Here is a 16,956-nt window from a genome sequence, read left to right as displayed (position 1 = left end):
GACTAGAGGACACCAAATGAAATGATCCTGATGAAATGCATCCCAGGATACTCAAGGAGCTGATAGAAGAGGTATCTGAGCCTTTAGCTATGATCTTTGAAAAATCATGGCAGACAGGGGAGATTCCAGAAGACTGGAAAAGGGCAAATATTGTGCCCATCTATAAAAAGGGGAATAAGAACAACCCAGGAAACTACAGACCGGTCAGTTTAACGTCTGTCCCAGGGAAGATAATGGAGCAGGTAATTAAGGAAATCATATGCAAACACTTGGAAGGTAATAAAGTGATAGCGAATAGCCAGCATGTGTTTGTGAAGAACAAGTCATGCCAAACTAATCTGATAGCTTTCTTTGATAAGATAACGAGCCTTGTGGATAAGGGAGAAGCGGTGGATGTCATATACCTAGACTTTAGTAAGGCATTTGATACGGTCTCGCATGATATTCTTATTGATAAACTAGGCAAATATAACTTAGATAGGGCCACGATAAGGTGGGTGCATAATTGGCTGGATAACCGTAGTCAGAGAGTTGTTGTTAACGGTGCTAAATCCTGCTGGAAAGGGATAACAAGTAGAGTTCCTCAAGGGTCTGTTTTGGGACCCGTACTGTTCAATATCTTCATCAATGATGTAGATATTGGGATAGAGAGTACGCTTATTAAGTATGCAGATGATACCAAACTGGGTGGGGTTGCAACTTCTTTGGAGGATAGGGACATAATTCAAAATGACCTTAGCAAGTTAGAGAAATGGTCAGAGGTAAACAGGATGAGGTTTAATAAAGAGAAATGCAAAGTGCTCCACTTAGGAAGGAACAATCAGTTCCATACATACAAGATGGGAAGCGACTGTCTAGGAAGGAGCATGGCGGAAAGGGATCTAGGGGTCATAGTGGACCACAAGTTGAATATGAGCCAACAGTGTGATGCTGTTGCAAAAAAAGCAAATATGAGTCTAGGTTGTATCAACAGGTGTGTTGTAAGCAAAACTCGTGAAGTCATTCTGCCGCTCTACTCTGTACTAGTTAGGCCTCAGCTGGAGTACTGTGTCCAGTTCTGGGCGCCACATTTCAAGAAAGATGTGGAGAAATTGGAAAGGGTACAGAGAAGAGCGACAAGAATGATTAAAGGTTTAGAGAACATGACCTATGAAGCCAGGCTTCATGAACTGGGCTTGTTTAGTTTGGAAAAAAGAAGATTAAGGGGGGACATGATAGCGGTTTTCAAATATCTAAAAGGGTGTCACAAGGAGGAAGGCGAAAATTTGTTCCTCTTGGTTTCTGAGGACAGGACAAGGAGTAATGGGCTTAAAGTGCAGCAGGGGAGGTTTAGATTGGACATTAGGAAAAAATTCCTAACTGTCAGGGTGGTCAAATATTGGAATAAATTGCCAAGGGAGGTGGTGGAATCTCCCTCTCTGGAGATATTTAAGAACAGGTTAGATAGACATCTGTCAGGGATGGTGTAGACGGAGCTTGGTCCTGCCTTGAGGGCGGGGGGCTGGACTCGATGACCTCTTGAGGTCCCTTCCAGTCCTATTATTCTATGATTCTATGAACAGTTTACCTAGGGCAGGGTCGGGAAGCTATGCCTAGAGAGAGGTAGCTGGGGGGAGGGGGCGGGAAGAGATAGATCTAAATGTAGAGAGAGAGACCTCACCACTTGCACTGAGCGGGGTTCCCAGATGGTGAGGGGAGCCGGGGGCCAGAGGGCAGGAGACCAGCAGAGCAGAGCCCCCAGCACGATCAGACAGGAGATGAAGAAGCCTCAATGGAACTGATACAGTTTAAATCCAGGTATCAGAACAGTTGTTCTTGGGGCAAGGGTAGGAGTTTGTACAGGGACAGGACAATGGTTCGAAGAGACACTGGATTTGTTTAAGGGTTAACGGAGGTGAGACAATAGACTGAGCACCCTTGGCTAGGGGGGATGTTCCTTGAAGGAATTCACAATGCAAAGAAGCAGTTTCAGGATTTGGATGTCAATAGGATCGTTACTAGAATTGGTCTGATAATGACTAATTGGGGTGTGAGCAGGCCTGGGTTCATTAGCATCTGGAGCCGAGATTTCCCATCAGGCCGTGCGTCTCTGCTTTCGGTATCCCATAGTTCAGTGCGGTTCCTGCTTTGGAAGAGCTGGTCCCCATGCTGTATGCCAATGGGGATGTCTCTCTGTTCTAGCGTCAATGCACATGAGGCCGGGGCGTCTCCTTAATTCTACTCCCCTTGTCTGGAGGGGTTAGCTGGGTCTCCCCCGGCCTTTTCATGGCTTTGCCTCTGATTCAAGCAGAGGCCTGGGGGAAGGGGATGGTTTTCCATGAGTGTCACTCTCCGGCTCCCCAAGAGCACAGGGCTGACAGGTAACACTGGTCCGTTCTGACAGATCCCTCGCCCAGCCCCATCCTGCCGTCTGGGCCAGCCCCTTGCAAACCCCGATTCCCCCAGGTGAGCACTGAGCCCCTGCGAGTCTCCTGCCTTTCTCCTTCCGTTCCCAGCTGCCCGCTAGTCTGGTGCGTGGGCACCACTCCCCCTCCCCATGCTTGTGTCCCTTCTGCCTTGGCCATCGTCCCCAGCCAGCTGGGCTCTTCTCCCCCGTTAGCCTGACTGGCTTCCTCTTTCCTGCCCCCCTGGACGGCCCTTTCATAGCACTGACCACGGTGCCTTGCGGTGAAATCCACTTTCTGTGTCTGCTCCTGGCCTCTCTGGTTACAGCCGTGGGCATGAGCGGTGGGTGAAGTTAGAGGTGGGGGAGGCAAGCCCCCAGCCCCGCCCTTTCGCTCAGGACCCAGACCCATGTGAGCCCCCCTCCCCAGTACTTTAGGGCGGGTGGGTGGCGGGTGGTCGCAGCCTCCCCGGGCCAGGAGCATGGGGAGGGCAGGCGCTTTGGGGCAGTAACGCTCCGCCCTGGTACGGTGACAGTAGATGCTCTGGGGGTGGAGTCTGGGCGGGGCCAGGCTGGCGGTTTGGGAAGGCAAAGCCTCCTCTTGCCTCGCATACCCCCCGCCCCATGGCCAGGGGCCAGCCTTAGCCAGGTGCAGCTGCTAGCCATGGGGGGGCAGGTCCCAGGCTGAGCCGGATGGAGCCTTGAAGCTCTGCGGGCTCAGGCTCCCGGCGCTGGAGGGGCCTGACGCTTCCACAACAGCTCACTCCGTCCCCGCTGTGGGGATCCCGGGTCCGTGTGGAGATGGGAGCAGGAGGAGAGGGGTGGGCCGGACGAGAGAGGAATGGCTGGTTGTCACAGATCGCTGGGGGACGGGAGGGAGGGGGATCGATTCCTGCCCCATAGCCCATAGGCCAGCCCCAGGCTGGCTGGTTTTAGGGACTGGGCGGGAGGCAGGAACGGGCCAGGCGCTGGAGTTCTCTCAGGCTGTCAGCAGAGGGCGCTGGCTTCTCCCCACCAGCCCCGCAGTCAGGTACAGCCCGTGCGAACCCCCCTTTGCCCATTCAATGAGGGGGCGCCCCGGTGGAAGGGGGAGCGACATGCAGGCTCCTCAGGCCCCGTAGCCCTCAGGGGGACAAATGGCTCGGTCCCGGCTCCGCCTCTGGGTCCCTGCAGCGCCCAAAGGGGACCCCACATTATCCGAATGGAGGCTCCCCCTGTGTGGCTCGGGGAAACAGAGCAGGCTGGGTTTTTCCACATCCCGCCCCCTCAGTGAAGTGGGTGACCAGCCGGGAGGTGGCAGAGCTGAGGACTAGCCAGAGCCCCCAGGTAATGCCTCAGGCTGCCTTGGGGCCCCCCAACGCACGGGGTGACTGCCCTGACCCATCATAAGCACGGGTGGCTTTGCCCTGGAGTCTGGCCGGCATCCAGGGTAGGGGAGCTGGTATGAATCTGCCGGGTTAGGGTTTTATTCATCTCTCCTCACGCGGCAGCTGTTCCAAACCCCTCGTCATTTTTGTTGCCCTCTTCTGAATCTTTTCCAGTTCCAGTGTATCATTGGTGAGATGCGGCAACCACATCTACACCCCGTATTCGAGACGTGGCAGCACCGTGGATTTACCCAGAGGCAATACGGTATTTTCCTATGGGTCCCTTCCTTAATGATTCCCAAGGTTGTTTGCTTTTTTGCCCGCTGCCGCACATGGAGGCGGGCTACATCTACACTGGCATGATTTTCCGGAAATGCTTTTAATGGAAAAGTTTTCCGTTAAAAGTATTTTCGGAAAAGCGCATCTAGATTGGCAGGATGCTTTTCTGCAAAATCACTTTTTGCGGAAAAGCGTCCGTGGCCAATCTAGACGTGGTTTTCTGCAAAAAAGCCCCGATCGCCATTTTCGCAATCGGGGCTTTTTTGCGCAAAACAAATCTCAGCTGTCTACACTGGCCCTTTTGCGCAAAAATCTTTCGGAACAAGACTTTTGCCCGAACGGGAGCAGCATAGTATTTCCGCAAAAGCACTGATGATTTTACATTAGATCGTCAGTGCTTTTCCGGAAATTCAAGCGGCCAGTGTAGACAGCTGGCAAGTTTTTCCGCAAAATCCTCTGATTTTGTGGAAAAACTTGCCAGTCTAGACACAGCCTGGATGTTTTCAGAGCACTCTCCACACGGACTGCAAGATCTCTCTCTTGAGTGGGAACAGCCAAATTAGACCCCCATCACGTTATAGGGATAGCTGGGATGATGGTTTCCAATGTGCACTACTTCACACTTGTCGGCTTTGAATTTCATCTGTCATTGTGCTGCCCAGTCACTGAGTTTCAGGAGATCCTTTGGACGCTCCTCACAGTCTGCTTTGTTCTTAACTAGTATCTTGAGCAGCTTTGTAGCATCTGCAAATTTGGCCACCTCATAATTTACCCCTTTCTCCAGATCGTTTATCAATAAGTTGAATAGGACTCGGGAAGCCCTGGGGGACACCACTGGATACTTCGCTCCACTCTGAAAACTGACCATTTATTTCTCCCCTTTGTTTCCTGTCTTTTAACCGGATACCAGTCCAGGAGAGGATCTGCCCTCCTATCCCATGACAGTTTCCTTTGCTTAAGAGCCTTTGGTGAGGGACCTTGTGTGACGTAGTGGGGGTACCTGGCTGGTTTCTATGCTGCTGGCTCTGGGGTAACCCCCACTGGCTGCCGTGGGTACCACGACCCAGCAAAACAGGATGAGTCACTATGCAACCAGTGGCCAGACACCCCCCATGGAGAGGAACAAAGGAAGGTGGATGCTGCCCTGGCTGGGGGGCAGGGCTGGAAGAGGGTTAGTTAGTTGCGGTCTGAGAGCATGGAGGAGAGCCTAGGGGAAGGGGCTGGAGTTTAGGGGCCCAGTCTCCCCCATCTCAAGGGGGCCTGAGGCATCCTAGCCCAGCTCTGGGACCAGATTACATCTGTGCTGTGCTGTATCCTGGAGAGGCAATAAACTTCCTCTATTCCACCGGCTGGTGCAGTCTGTTTGTGCCATTTCGGGGTGCAGGAGACGGGGGACCCCCAACGCGCCGTCACACCTTGTCAAAGGCTTTCTGGAAATCTAAGTAGAAGTTGACTCTTCAGCAGCAAATGTTGCTTTCCTGTGTGAGAAATCTATTCTTTATTATAGCGTCAACCACTTTGCTTGGCACTGGGGTGGGTTATCGCTAATCACTTCTGCAGCCCCTTTTCTACAACGGGCATCACATCTTCTGGGACAGAACCTGATGTAAATGGAACGTGACAGACCACAGTTAGTAGTAACGCAGTTTCATCTCTGAGCTCCTTCTGAATTCTTTGGTGCTACCATCTGCTCCTGTTCAGTTTCTCAATTTGTTCCAATCCCTTGCAAAGGCACCTCAATCTGGGACATTCCTGCCCTGCTAGCGACGGTCCTGATGTTTTTCTGGGGGTCCCGTGTGAGCCGCTCACCCCGATGCGACAGATTCCATTCTGGTGTCTCGGGTGTTGCTATTGTAAATGAAATAAAAACACAGCCGCTCCGTGGCACTGCAGGCTGTATTCTTCACTGTGATATCGTAATTATCGCCCAATTCGGACGCATTTCATGCAAGCCGGGTCATGTGACATGTCGTTGGAAAAGTTCAGACTTGCTGCTGCTGATTGCCCCGGTGGGAGGCGTGTGTCGTTGCTGTATCTAAAGGCAGGGCCGTGTCTCTGCATTTCACTCCTGCTGACAAGCCCCTGCTAGCCTTTCCAGGGCAACAGGGAAGAAGCCAGACCGAGGCAATGGCCCATCAGCAAAGACACTGCACGTGGAAGAACTTAACTTCCAGCGAACGTTGAGGGCAGCCTGTAAGCAGCAGCTGCCGAGACACCGCAGGACATGTGACCAAACCACTAATCTGGCCTCCATCTTGGCAGGTCAGTAGTTTTCCACATGCTGGTCTGGGACCCAAGTTTTGCATCCAAGGCTTCCCGCCATATGGGAAAACCGAGCACAGTGGCCCAGGAGACGGTGCAGTGGAGCGGGACTGCCTACATGAGTCCTCCCGTTCATAGGATGCTGGAGATGCTGAAACCCCAGAGGGAGAGGGTGAAGTCTCAGCTATTGTTGAAGAAAAGGGGGAATGTCTCCTTACTTCCGCAGTAGCCGTGGGAAACTGAGGCCAGCTTTCGCCCTGTAGCTGAAGACAGTCTCTCATGTGTGTGCCTGTGAGTGTGTGTGTGTGTATTGCATCGGAGAGGAAACTGTCTGTGTTCCTGGCTGCCGGCAGGTTGCACGAAACCAGAGGTGGACCTCATCAGGGTGCACAGGGAAATGTGCAGAGGGAACACACTGGGGTGCAGGAGGGTACAACGGTCTGAGTCGGAGGACGTAGTGCCTGTGTCTACCTGTGAATGAAAGTTCAGTGCTGGCCAGGGGACAGACCCCGCTCTGAGAGAAGAGGGCTGGGCGGGGAACCCAGAGGGGAAGCAGGGGGAGCATTACTGGGCCACAGGAACATCTCCTCTCCGTTACACGGGGCCAGGTGCTGCCTTTGGATCGCTGCTGCTGAAAGGGTGCCCGGGCGGAGGACCCCCCCCGCGCTCTGCCACCGAGGCCCGACTGTGGTGCCTTGTCTCCCCCCACGACCCCTCCTACACTGCCCCCTTTCCTGAGGGCCACCCTGAGGCCTCAGGGCGGGTCCTGAGCGGAGGAGGCAGAGAGGTCAGAATAGCGAGGTGGGGAGGGAGGGAGCAGAGCTTGGGGGGGAACAGGGGGCAGTGAGGGTGGGGCCCTGGGGAGGAGGCTGAGCAGGGGTGGAGCCTTGAGGTGGAGCAGGGGGCAGTGTGGGTGGGGCCCTGGGGAGGAGGATGAGCAGGGGTGGAGCCTTGAGGTGGAGCAGGGGCCAGTGTGGGTGGGGCCCTGGGGAGGAGGATGAGCAGGGGTGGAGCCTTGAGGTGGAGCAGGGGGCAGTGTGAGGGGGCCTCTCCAAATGCAGGAGTCCCGCGCTGCTGGTGGATTCCTCTATTTTCACTACATCGACAGTCTCCTGCTCCGGCCACGGGTGGATTTCTTCTTGTACCAGGGACTTCCGTACCGTTCCAGGACATGCTGTATGGCTGCAGCCTCAGTGGTCTGGGAGCGCTGCCGGAATTCGTCTGCCACCTCTTGCAGCCTATTTCTCAGTGTTTTTTTCTCCCGGGTGGTGCCTGCGATGACGAAGCCGGCTTTGTACATCTCAGCTGCCTCGGGCAGGGACTCCCGCGTGTAGAGGAGAAAGTCCCCCCAGTGAAGGTAGACGGCCTGCTGGCACCTCTTGCTGAGGGTGGACACCTCGCTCAGGAGGTTGAGGTAAATCTCCTCTTGGTACTCAGGTGTCTTTTCTCCGTACATTTCAGCTAGCGCCAGCTTTGCAAACACAAAGGCGGGATCTTTCTGCACAGCCATCTTGAAGGCCTCTGTAGCCGCTGCCAAGATTTCTTCTCTCCTACCCGTGTTGGCCACTGCCAGCTGTTCCTTGTAGCAACGACCCAGGTCATAGTGAGGGAGGTGATAAGTGGGGTCCAGAGAGATTGCTCGCTCTAGAATAGCAATTGCTTTTTCTGGGACCTCTCCTTGAAAGAACTTGGCTGCATTTCTCAGGACCTCGGGGTCCCGGCTATTCCGAACAACATCTTCGACCAGGGTTTCTCCCTGGGGTCTATCCCACCTCTCAAGGATCTTGGCTAAATACATTTTAGCTTCATAGTTTTGCGGCTCTTCCTGGATAATGGCGCTCAACTTCTTTTTGGCATCTGACTTGTATTCAAAATCACGTGAGTGAGTGTACGAGGCGAAGGCTGCGATTGCCGACCCAGCAAGAAATTCCCCATTGGCTTCGTCTTCTGCCAATGCCCTTTGGAAACACTTTGAGGCCTCTTGGCCGTGGCGGAAGCCGGCCGCCAGGAGAGACCAGCCTTTGTGTGCGTGGACCTCAGGGATCAGAGCTGCGTATGGCGAGCGGCTGTTCAGGGAGCGGCAGATCTGGCTCACCTGGTCCAGGTAACGCTCCACCACGTCGTAATGGGCCAGGTGATAGTAGATCCAGGCGTAGTTCCCGTAAATGACCAGGGCCTGGCGGGGGACGTTACCTGAGTGATCTCTGGCCAGGAACTCTTCAGCTTCCCTAAGGCTTTGCAGAGCGTCCTCATATCGCCCTTGCAGGTGGCAGAGATAAGCCTGCAGGGCCAGGTAGGCGGCCTGGTTCGGGTAGGGAGTGTGGGCAATCCTCAGAGCCACTGTATGGAGGATGTGAACGGCGTCCACCTTGTCCCTGATTTCAAAGTCCCAGGTGAAGTGGCACTGGAGGGTCTGCAGCTTCTCCTTCAGCGGCAGGGAGCTGCAGAGAGAGGGGGAACCAGACACCGTTGAATGAATGAATTTCCCCAGCACACTAAGGTCGTGGGGTGGGGACTATGGAGGGACGAGGTCTCTGTCTGCTTAAGAGCCAATTGCAAAGTGCAGACCTGGCGCGGAGCTTGGAGGGCCGTGTCTGATGCCCCCCTCCGCCGGGCGTGAGGCCTTTGTGGATGGGCTTCCCCCAACCTTTGTGGAATCCACTTAGCACTTCCTGTGTCCCACAAAGCCCCCCTGCAAAGCGACCCGACTCCCTGCAGCCCAGGCAGTGTGTGGTGAGCTCCGCGCGGGTAGTCGGGAGAATTTCTCCTGGGGAAGGAACCGCTTACAAGGGTGACAGTGAATTGACTGGTTTCAATGCCCCTGCACCCCAGAGCTGGAGATGGGAACATTGCACGTTTTTTGGCTGTACCTCGGTTGGTTGTGCCATTCGCCGTTAGGGCTGAAGATATTTGACTCATTGCAATATCGGATGCACGTTCATCAAAGCCAAAATGTACACCAGGAGCGCAGGTTTGGACGTGTGCCACCGTAGCACCCAAGGTATTAACACAGAGACGTTCCCAGCTGCCGGAGCAGGAATTCCGCCCCGACTCGCGCCGTGCGGCAGGACCCGTTCCCAGCCCCAGCCACAAGAACAGACCCTGCCCCCCTCCCGCCCAAGTGGAAGCCCCCGCCACCGGAGTAGGCATCCCGCCTGCCATGCAACTGCGGCAGGTCCCGGCCCCCTGCACCAGCAACACCCTCACCACACGTCAGCCGGTCCCGCCTGCCGGAGCACCCAGCTGCTGTACAAGTGCTGCTGCAATAGCAGGGAGCAGGGACACAAGACAGAAGTGGGGGGCAAAATCGAATCAGCGTCTCAGCTGGGTGTCTCCTAGCACCGGGCGGGCGGGAAGACGCAGGAAGGACGGGAAATGCTGCTAAGCAAACCCAGCAGCGGCCTCGCTGCCATCACCCCGGCTTGGGCAATAGGCGCCACCGGTCACGGGGTACAGAAGGGGCCAGGTTGCCTGAGGACAGGCAGGGGAAAGGAGGAGTCCAGCCGTCGGGGCTCAGGGGGATTTCAGGGGCATGGGGCTCTGGCTGCTGCAGGAGCAGGGAGGGTGGCCAGGAGCCCCGGGGCCCCTTTGAACTGCTGGGTGCCAAGGGACCTGTCCTCTCTGCCCCCCGACTGCAGCCTGCTCAACCACATGCAGAGAAATATTCAGTATCCACGCAGAGTACAGGTTCCTAACTCCACACACTGACATTCTACACTCCTGTGACCAGCGTTCGCAGGATCAGCAGACAGTGAGCTCCTGTTCAACACCCCACATGGCCCCCTTTTATACCATTGTTGGGGCCAGCACCCCCACCTATGGGTGCAGCCATGATCTGGCTGCTTCCCTCAAATTCCAGTAACGTGACACCTCTCCGCTCGGTCGCGGGGGCGGCTGGTCCTAGCTCCGGGCCGGGCGTTACAGGAGTCCCGGGCTCCCGCCGCCTCCTCCCCTGCCCTGCCCCAGCCAGCAGCTCTGTGGGGTGGGAGAGACCCCAGGTCCCCCCCCAGCCAGGGTGCAGGGCAGCGGGGAGGGGGGCGGTGACAGGCTGGGGAGATCCCCGCCCCAGACACATTTGTGTGTAAAACATCGGGGGGGGGGGGAGCTGCCCTGGGGGCTGAAGGGGGAAGGGCAGGAATGTCAGCTGGCGGGGGGGGGGGGGAGCCAGAGGGTGCCAGCTGGCAGCGGGGAGTAGGCAGAGGGTGCCAGCTGGCAGGGAGGGGGAGTGAGCCAGAGGATGCCAGCTGGCGGGGGGGGGGGGGAGCCAGAGGGTGCGAACTGGTGGCGGGGGGGCAGCCAGAGGGTGCCAGCTGGCGGGGGGGGGAGAAGGCAGAGGGTGCCAGCTGGTGGGGGGGGCAGGCAGAGGGTGCCAGCTGGCAGGGGGGCAGCCAGAGCATGCCAGCTGGCAGGGGGGGAGCTAGAGGGTGCCAGCTGGCAGGGGGGGGGAACCAGAGGGTGCCAGTTGGCAGTGGGGGGGGAGAAGGCAGAGGGTGCCAGCTTGTGGGGAGGCAGGCAGAGGGGGGGCAGGCAGAGGGTGCCAGCTGGTGGGGGGGCAGGCAGAAGGGGGGCAGGCAGAGGGTGCGAGCTGGCGGGGGTGAGTCAGAGGGTGCCAGCTGGCGGGGGGGGGCAGGCAGAGGGTGCCAGCTGGCGGGGGGGGCAGGCAGAGGGTGCCAGCTGGCGGGGGGGCAGGCAGAGGGTGCCAGCTGGCGGGGGGGGGGCAGGCAGAGGGTGCCAGCTGGCGGGGGGGGGCAGGCAGAGGGTCCCAGCTGGCGGGGGGAGCCAGAGGGTGCCAGCTGGTGGGGGGGGGCAGGCAGAGGGTGCCAGCTGGCGGGGGGGGGGCAGGCAGAGGGTCCCAGCTGGCGGAGGGGGGGGGCAGGCAGAGGGTCCCAGCTGGCGGGGGGGGGCAGGCAGAGGGTCCCAGCTGGCGGGGGGGCAGGCAGAGGGTCCCAGCTGGCGGGGGGGGGGGGGCAGGCAGAGGGTCCCAGCAGGGCGAGCCCGCGGGCTGGGCCGGGGGAGGCGAAGGAGCCAGGGGGCCCGGATCCCCGGCCCAGGGCGCTGGGCGCTGGGGATGCTCCGCCCGGGGGTTCGGGGAAGCCTCCGCCGCCAGCGCCCGGCCCTACCTCGCTGTGCGCAGCCCGGGGCCAGGGCTCCTCTCCCAGCGCCGCATCCTGTCTGGGCTCCGGACTGCCCCTGCCCGGCCGCGGCGCCCTTTATACGCCCCCGCCCCTGCCCCTTCCCGGGGAGGGGGTGTCAGCAAAGGGAAAGCGAGCGGAAAGCGGGGAAAGGAAAGTGAAACTCCGCGTTCCGCTCGGCTGTCACCCTGCCTGGGCTGTCGGCTGCAGCCCCGGGGCTGACACAGGTCCCGGGGTGTGTCTCTGTGCCTATTCGTGTGAGTAGTGATAGACATGCAGCCTGTTAGTCCGGTCTGGCTGAAACAAAAGACAAAACTAGGCAGCACTTTCAAGACTAACAAGATGGTTTATTAGATGATGAGCTTTCGTGGGCCAGACCCACTTCCTCAGATCAAATAGTGGAAGAAAATAGTCACAACCATATATACCAAAGGATACAATCAAAAAAAGTGAACACATATCATAGATGGGGATTCCACAACCTCCCTGGGCAATTTATTCCAGTGTTTAACCACCCTGACAGGCAGGAAGTTTTTCCTCATGTCCAACCTAAACCTCCCTTGCTGCAGTTTAAGCCCATTGCTTCTTGTCCTATCCTCAGAGGCCAAGATGAACAAGTTTTCTCCCTCCTCCTTCTCCCTCCTAACCTTCCCCCCTCACCCCCACTCTGTTCTAAAATTTGATTTGTCAATTTTATGTGTTCACTTTTTTTGATTGTATCCTTTGGTATCTATGGTTGTGACAATTTTCTTCCACAAATTGATCTGAGAACGTGGGTCTGGCCCACGAAAGCTCATCACTTAATGAAACATCTTGTTAGTCTTTAAAGTGCTACATAGTCCTGTCTTTTGTTTATTCATGTGTGTGTGTTTGTATCCCAGTGTGTATTTATGTGTGTGTGTGTGTCCGTGTGTGCCTGTGTGTGTGTGGTCATTTGTGCATGTATCCTTGTGTGTTCATGTGTGTGTGTTCATGTGTGTATCTCTCTGTGTGTGTGCATGTGTGTATCTCTCTGTGTGTCTCTCCTATTTACTATTTTTAGCGCTATTCTCTTAATATGTTTTCTTAATATGGTTTTGAAGTAGAAATAAATTTAGATTCTCTTGGTTTTTAATATTGTAAAGATGGTTTGAGTGTAGAAATAGATTAAGACTTTTATGGTTATTATTTGTTTATATCTAAAATAAATATTGTCATACACTGTAGTGAAATAATGTAATAACTTATTTTTTTAAATTCTGTTTGTAACTTTGTTAAGGTGTAAAAGTTGGGAATGTGGGACAGATAAGGGCAAAGGCCTCCATCAAACCAAAGATGCTAAAAGGGAGGTATGAAATATGCCCATCAAAAGAGGGCAAACTGGCATCCCAGAACGCTGAGGCACTGAGAAAAAGGGCAAGTCCTTATCAACTGGAACGAGATATTCATAATCGAAACCAGCGTAGCAAGGCAGAACAAAGAAATAAGAAAAAAACCAAGCCAACCCAGAAATAACAAACATCCGTCAGAAAACCAGCCAAACCCACTGACCCTAACACAAAAGCGCCATTACAGAAGCAGGCCTGTTTCCGCCGGGTTCGTCCTGTCACTGTCAGACCCGAACGTCAGTCCCGGCCAAACCCAGCCTGGCGCCTCCCTCGCGCTTCGCCGACTTGGCTACCCGGCTAATGTGAGTGACACACTCGTAACTCTCCAGCTCCCCGCGCCGCCAGCGTGTGGCTGGGAGCCAGAGTCCTTGCAACTGCTTCTAGTTACAGGGCTCACGGGTAGCCTGACAGCCGCCCGGCAGGCGCAAGCCCTTTAAAGAGAAGCCATTGCAGGGGCTCACAGCTCTCGGTCCCACTGGCCCGTTTCCTGGGAACTGCCCGGGAGGCAACATCTGAGCAGCGGGGCCTGGAGCTGCCAGCCCTGCCATGTGAAATCTAAGCCTCCACCCCAGACAGCTCTGGGAGGAGACTCAACCCTGGTACCCTCCCCTCTGCTCCAGGTCCCTTCCATTGGCCAGAAGTCAGGGGCAGCGTCCCCAGGCCAAGCAAAGCTCCTAGTAGGGTAACTCTGAACTCCACCCCTTCTGCCAATGCCCCGCCCCTTCTGGCTCCACCCACGGCCACTTCTGAAACTTACGAAGTGGCCCCCTTCAAAAATGGTTGCCCACCCCTGCCTGATGAAGCTCCCGTGTGCTTCTGATCAGCTCAGCACTTCCTCGCGCCGACATGCCACCGCCTCGTCGCCAGGCCCATCCTGTCTCCACAGTCACTGTGTGCGCCCTGGTCTCAGCTCAGTAGCCAGCCGCCCCCTGGTCAGTTCTGATACATCCCTCGCCCGGCCCCATCCTGCCCTCTGGACCAGCCCCTTGCGAACCCCATTTCCCCCGAGTGAGCACTGAGCCCCTGGGAGTCACCTGCCTTTCTCTTTCCGGTCCCAGCTGCCTGCTAGTCTGGTGCGTGGGCACCACCCCCTCCCCATGCTTGTGTCCCTTCTGCCTCGGCCATCGTCCCCAGCCAGCTGGGCTCTTCTCCCCCCGTTAGCCTGACTGGCTTCCTCTTTCCTACCCCCCTGCACGTCCCTTCCCGGGGCCAGGCTGGCGGCTCCCGGGAGCTTGCCCTGGACCGCAAGAGGCAGGCACCTTCCTGGGCTAGTGTGGACATCGTGGACCTCGTCCACGATCTCCGCACTAGGCACAGGAAAGTGGCCGTCTAGGGCAGGAGAGCTGCCAGCCTGGCCACCCAGGAGCAGGTGTACATGAAAATCAAGGGGGTCCACTGAGACCCCCGACCCTGAGCCCTGAGCTTACAATGGCCGTCCTGGGTCAGACCAAAGGTCCATCTAGCCCAGTAGCCTGTCTGCCGACAGTGGCAAACGCTAGGGACCCTGGAGGGGATGGACCGAAGACAGTGACCAAGCCATTTGTCTCGTGCCATCCCTCTCCAGCCTTCCACAAACTTTGGGCAGGGACACCACTCCTACCCCCTGGCTAATACCACACCACGGACCCAACCTCCATGACTTGATCTCACGTCCCTTTAAACTCTGTTCTAGTTGTAGCCTTCACAGCCTCCTGCAGCAAGGAGTTCCACAGGTTAACTCTTTGCTTTGGAAAGAACAACAACTTTCTCTTACTAGTTTCAAGCCTGCTACCCATTCCTTTCCTTTGGTGTCCTCTAGTCCTTCTTTATGGGAACTCATGAAGAACTTTTCTGTGTGCACCCTCTCCACCCAACCCCTGCTTTTAGAGACCTCTATCCTGTCCCCGCTCCGTCTCCTCTTTTCTAAGCTGAACAGTCCCAGTCTCTGTAGCCTCTCTTCATCTGGGACCTGTTCCCAACCCCTGATCATGTTAGTTGCCCTCCCCTCTCCCAGCCTTTCTCTTCCCCTCTCCCACCTCCTTTTCCCAGTCTCCCCCAGTTTTGTTCAATAAAGACAGAGTCAATGTTGGAAGAAACATTATCTTTATTTTGTACATCAATAAGAAGGGGGGCTAGGGAAGGGTAAGTGGAAGGAGGTGAGGGAGGAATGGGGTACGAGCCCCCGATGGGGAGGACTGGGCTGGCTCTGCGGGCTTCTGGGGGTGGAAGCTCTCCTGCAGCCCCCCGATTGCCCCCTCTCCCCAGATGGCAGCCTGCGGCAAGTGCAGCCGGGCTGATGGCCGAGTGGTGTGATGTGCCCAGTGTGGGTACTCCGGGCAATCCAAGCCAGGACTGCTTTGCAAGCGGGGCACCCCTTAGAACTGTCTGTCCGGGGTGGGGGTTGGGACCCTTTAAGCGCAGCCCTCGGCTAGCCTGAGACAGCATCTCCACGCTCTAAGTCCTCCTCTGATGCCCTGCCGGCACTGCTTCCGGCCATCCTTAAGCCCTGTTCAGGGTCCACTCAATGTGGACTTGCTAGTTCGAATTAGCAAAACGCTAATTCGAACTAGTTTTTAGTTCTAGACGCGTTAGTTCGAATTAGCTGAGTTCGAATTAACTAATTCGAACTAAGTTAGTTCGAATTAGCGCTGTAGTGTAGACATACTGTGACGGCGCGTTGGGGGTTCCCCGTCTCCTGCACCCCGAAATGGCACAAACAGACTGCACCAGCCAGTGGAATTGAGGGTGGTTTATTGCTCCTCCAGCACAGCGCAGCACAGATGGAATCTGGTTACAGGAACTGGGGCTAAGAGGCCTCAGTGCCCCCCCTTGAGATAGGGGAGTCCCAGCCCCCTCCCCAGCTCCTTATTCCCTGCCTTCCAGACAGGAACTAACTAACCCCCTTCCAGCCCTGCCCCCCAGCCAGGGCAGCATCCACCTTCCTTTGTTCCTCTCCATTGGGGGTGTCTGGCCACTGGTTCAACAAGTTTGGCATTACCTTGGCCTAGTGAGGTTTTCCCTGCTGGGTCTTGCTCCAGACAGCAGGGGTCACCACAGCCCAGCAAGCACCCCCACTACGTCACACATACCCAGAGTGATGTTGAGAGAAAATATTCTACAGTTGAAAAAGACGCACTTGTTTGTGTCTGGGCTACTGAAAAATGGAGAGCTTACCTGTGGGGCTGCACATTCAAGTTGCGCACAGACCACAGCCCTTTGACAACATTGCTAACCACAAAAGGACTGGGAAGAGCAGGAAATCGTATTGCTAGATGGTCTGCAAGACTACTCTCTTTCAATTAGGAACTGGAATAGAAGCCTGGAAACCAAAATGTGATAGCTGATTGCCTTTCTCGCCTGCCTTTGCCTTCACCAGATGGTTCACTGGAGGATGAGGATCAAGTAGTTGTCCTTATTGCAAGCACTCTTACTGCAGTAACAAGAGAGCAATTCCAAGCTGCTTGTTTGGCATGTCCAATTCAACAAAAGCTATGGGAATGTCTGACAAAGAGATGGCCCAGTAACCCTAAAAACCTTGACTCAGTTTTGCTGCCTTATCTTAGAATTCGGGATGAACTTTCTTTGATTGATGGCGGTGTGCTACGAGGTACACACTGGCTGTTTGTGCCAGGAGAATTACAGTCAAAACTCATACACCTGACACATGATGCTCACCAAGGAATTGTCAAAACCAAACAACGACTACGGGATCTGCAAACTGATGGACTCCCAAACTGAAGCAATCATAAAATTCTGTGTCACTTGCCAAATGCATGATAAGACAGCAGTAACATGTACCCCACCATTACAGCCTGTTCCTCTTCCTGATTCTGCATGGGAAAAAGTTACAACTGACATTGTAGGACCGTTTGATACTGCACCAATTGACTGACGTTATGCCATCACTTTCATAGACTATTTCAGTAAATGGCCTGAAGTAGCGTTTACATTACGAATCTCTTCTGCTACAGTAAGTAAGTTCCTCTATACTGTTGTTAGCAGGGACGGTAACCCCAAAGAACTGGTTTCGGATAATGGTAGTCAATTTACTTGCCTGGAATTTGAAACTTTTCTAGCAGAGGGGAACATTTTACATAGAAGATCATCGCTGTATTACCCTCAAGCCAATGGGGAAATCGAAAGGTTTAACAGAAGCTTAAAAGAGAGTTTGGAAATGGCTAAACTGG

The 16,956-nt window shown here is 55.5% G+C and overlaps 1 protein-coding gene across 1 annotated transcript; it reads right to left on the bottom strand.

Annotated features, from left to right (window-relative positions):
* Positions 1-4,271: 4,271 nt before the first annotated feature.
* On the bottom strand, positions 4,272-11,632 carry LOC142827955 (interferon-induced protein with tetratricopeptide repeats 5-like). Its single transcript, XM_075924688.1, has 2 exons — positions 11,412-11,632; positions 4,272-8,732 (listed from the first exon to the last, which is right to left on the bottom strand). Exons 1-2 carry the CDS (start codon positions 11,456-11,458, stop codon positions 7,388-7,390), a joined length of 1,392 nt encoding a protein of 463 aa, XP_075780803.1. The 5' UTR covers positions 11,459-11,632; the 3' UTR covers positions 4,272-7,387.
* Positions 11,633-16,956: the final 5,324 nt, after the last annotated feature.

This window comes from Pelodiscus sinensis, chromosome 1 (assembly GCF_049634645.1).
Source record: "Pelodiscus sinensis isolate JC-2024 chromosome 1, ASM4963464v1, whole genome shotgun sequence".
NCBI lineage: Eukaryota > Metazoa > Chordata > Testudines > Trionychidae > Pelodiscus > Pelodiscus sinensis.
Note: the sequence above shows the minus strand (reverse complement) of the source record. Positions and strands in the feature narration are given on the sequence as shown.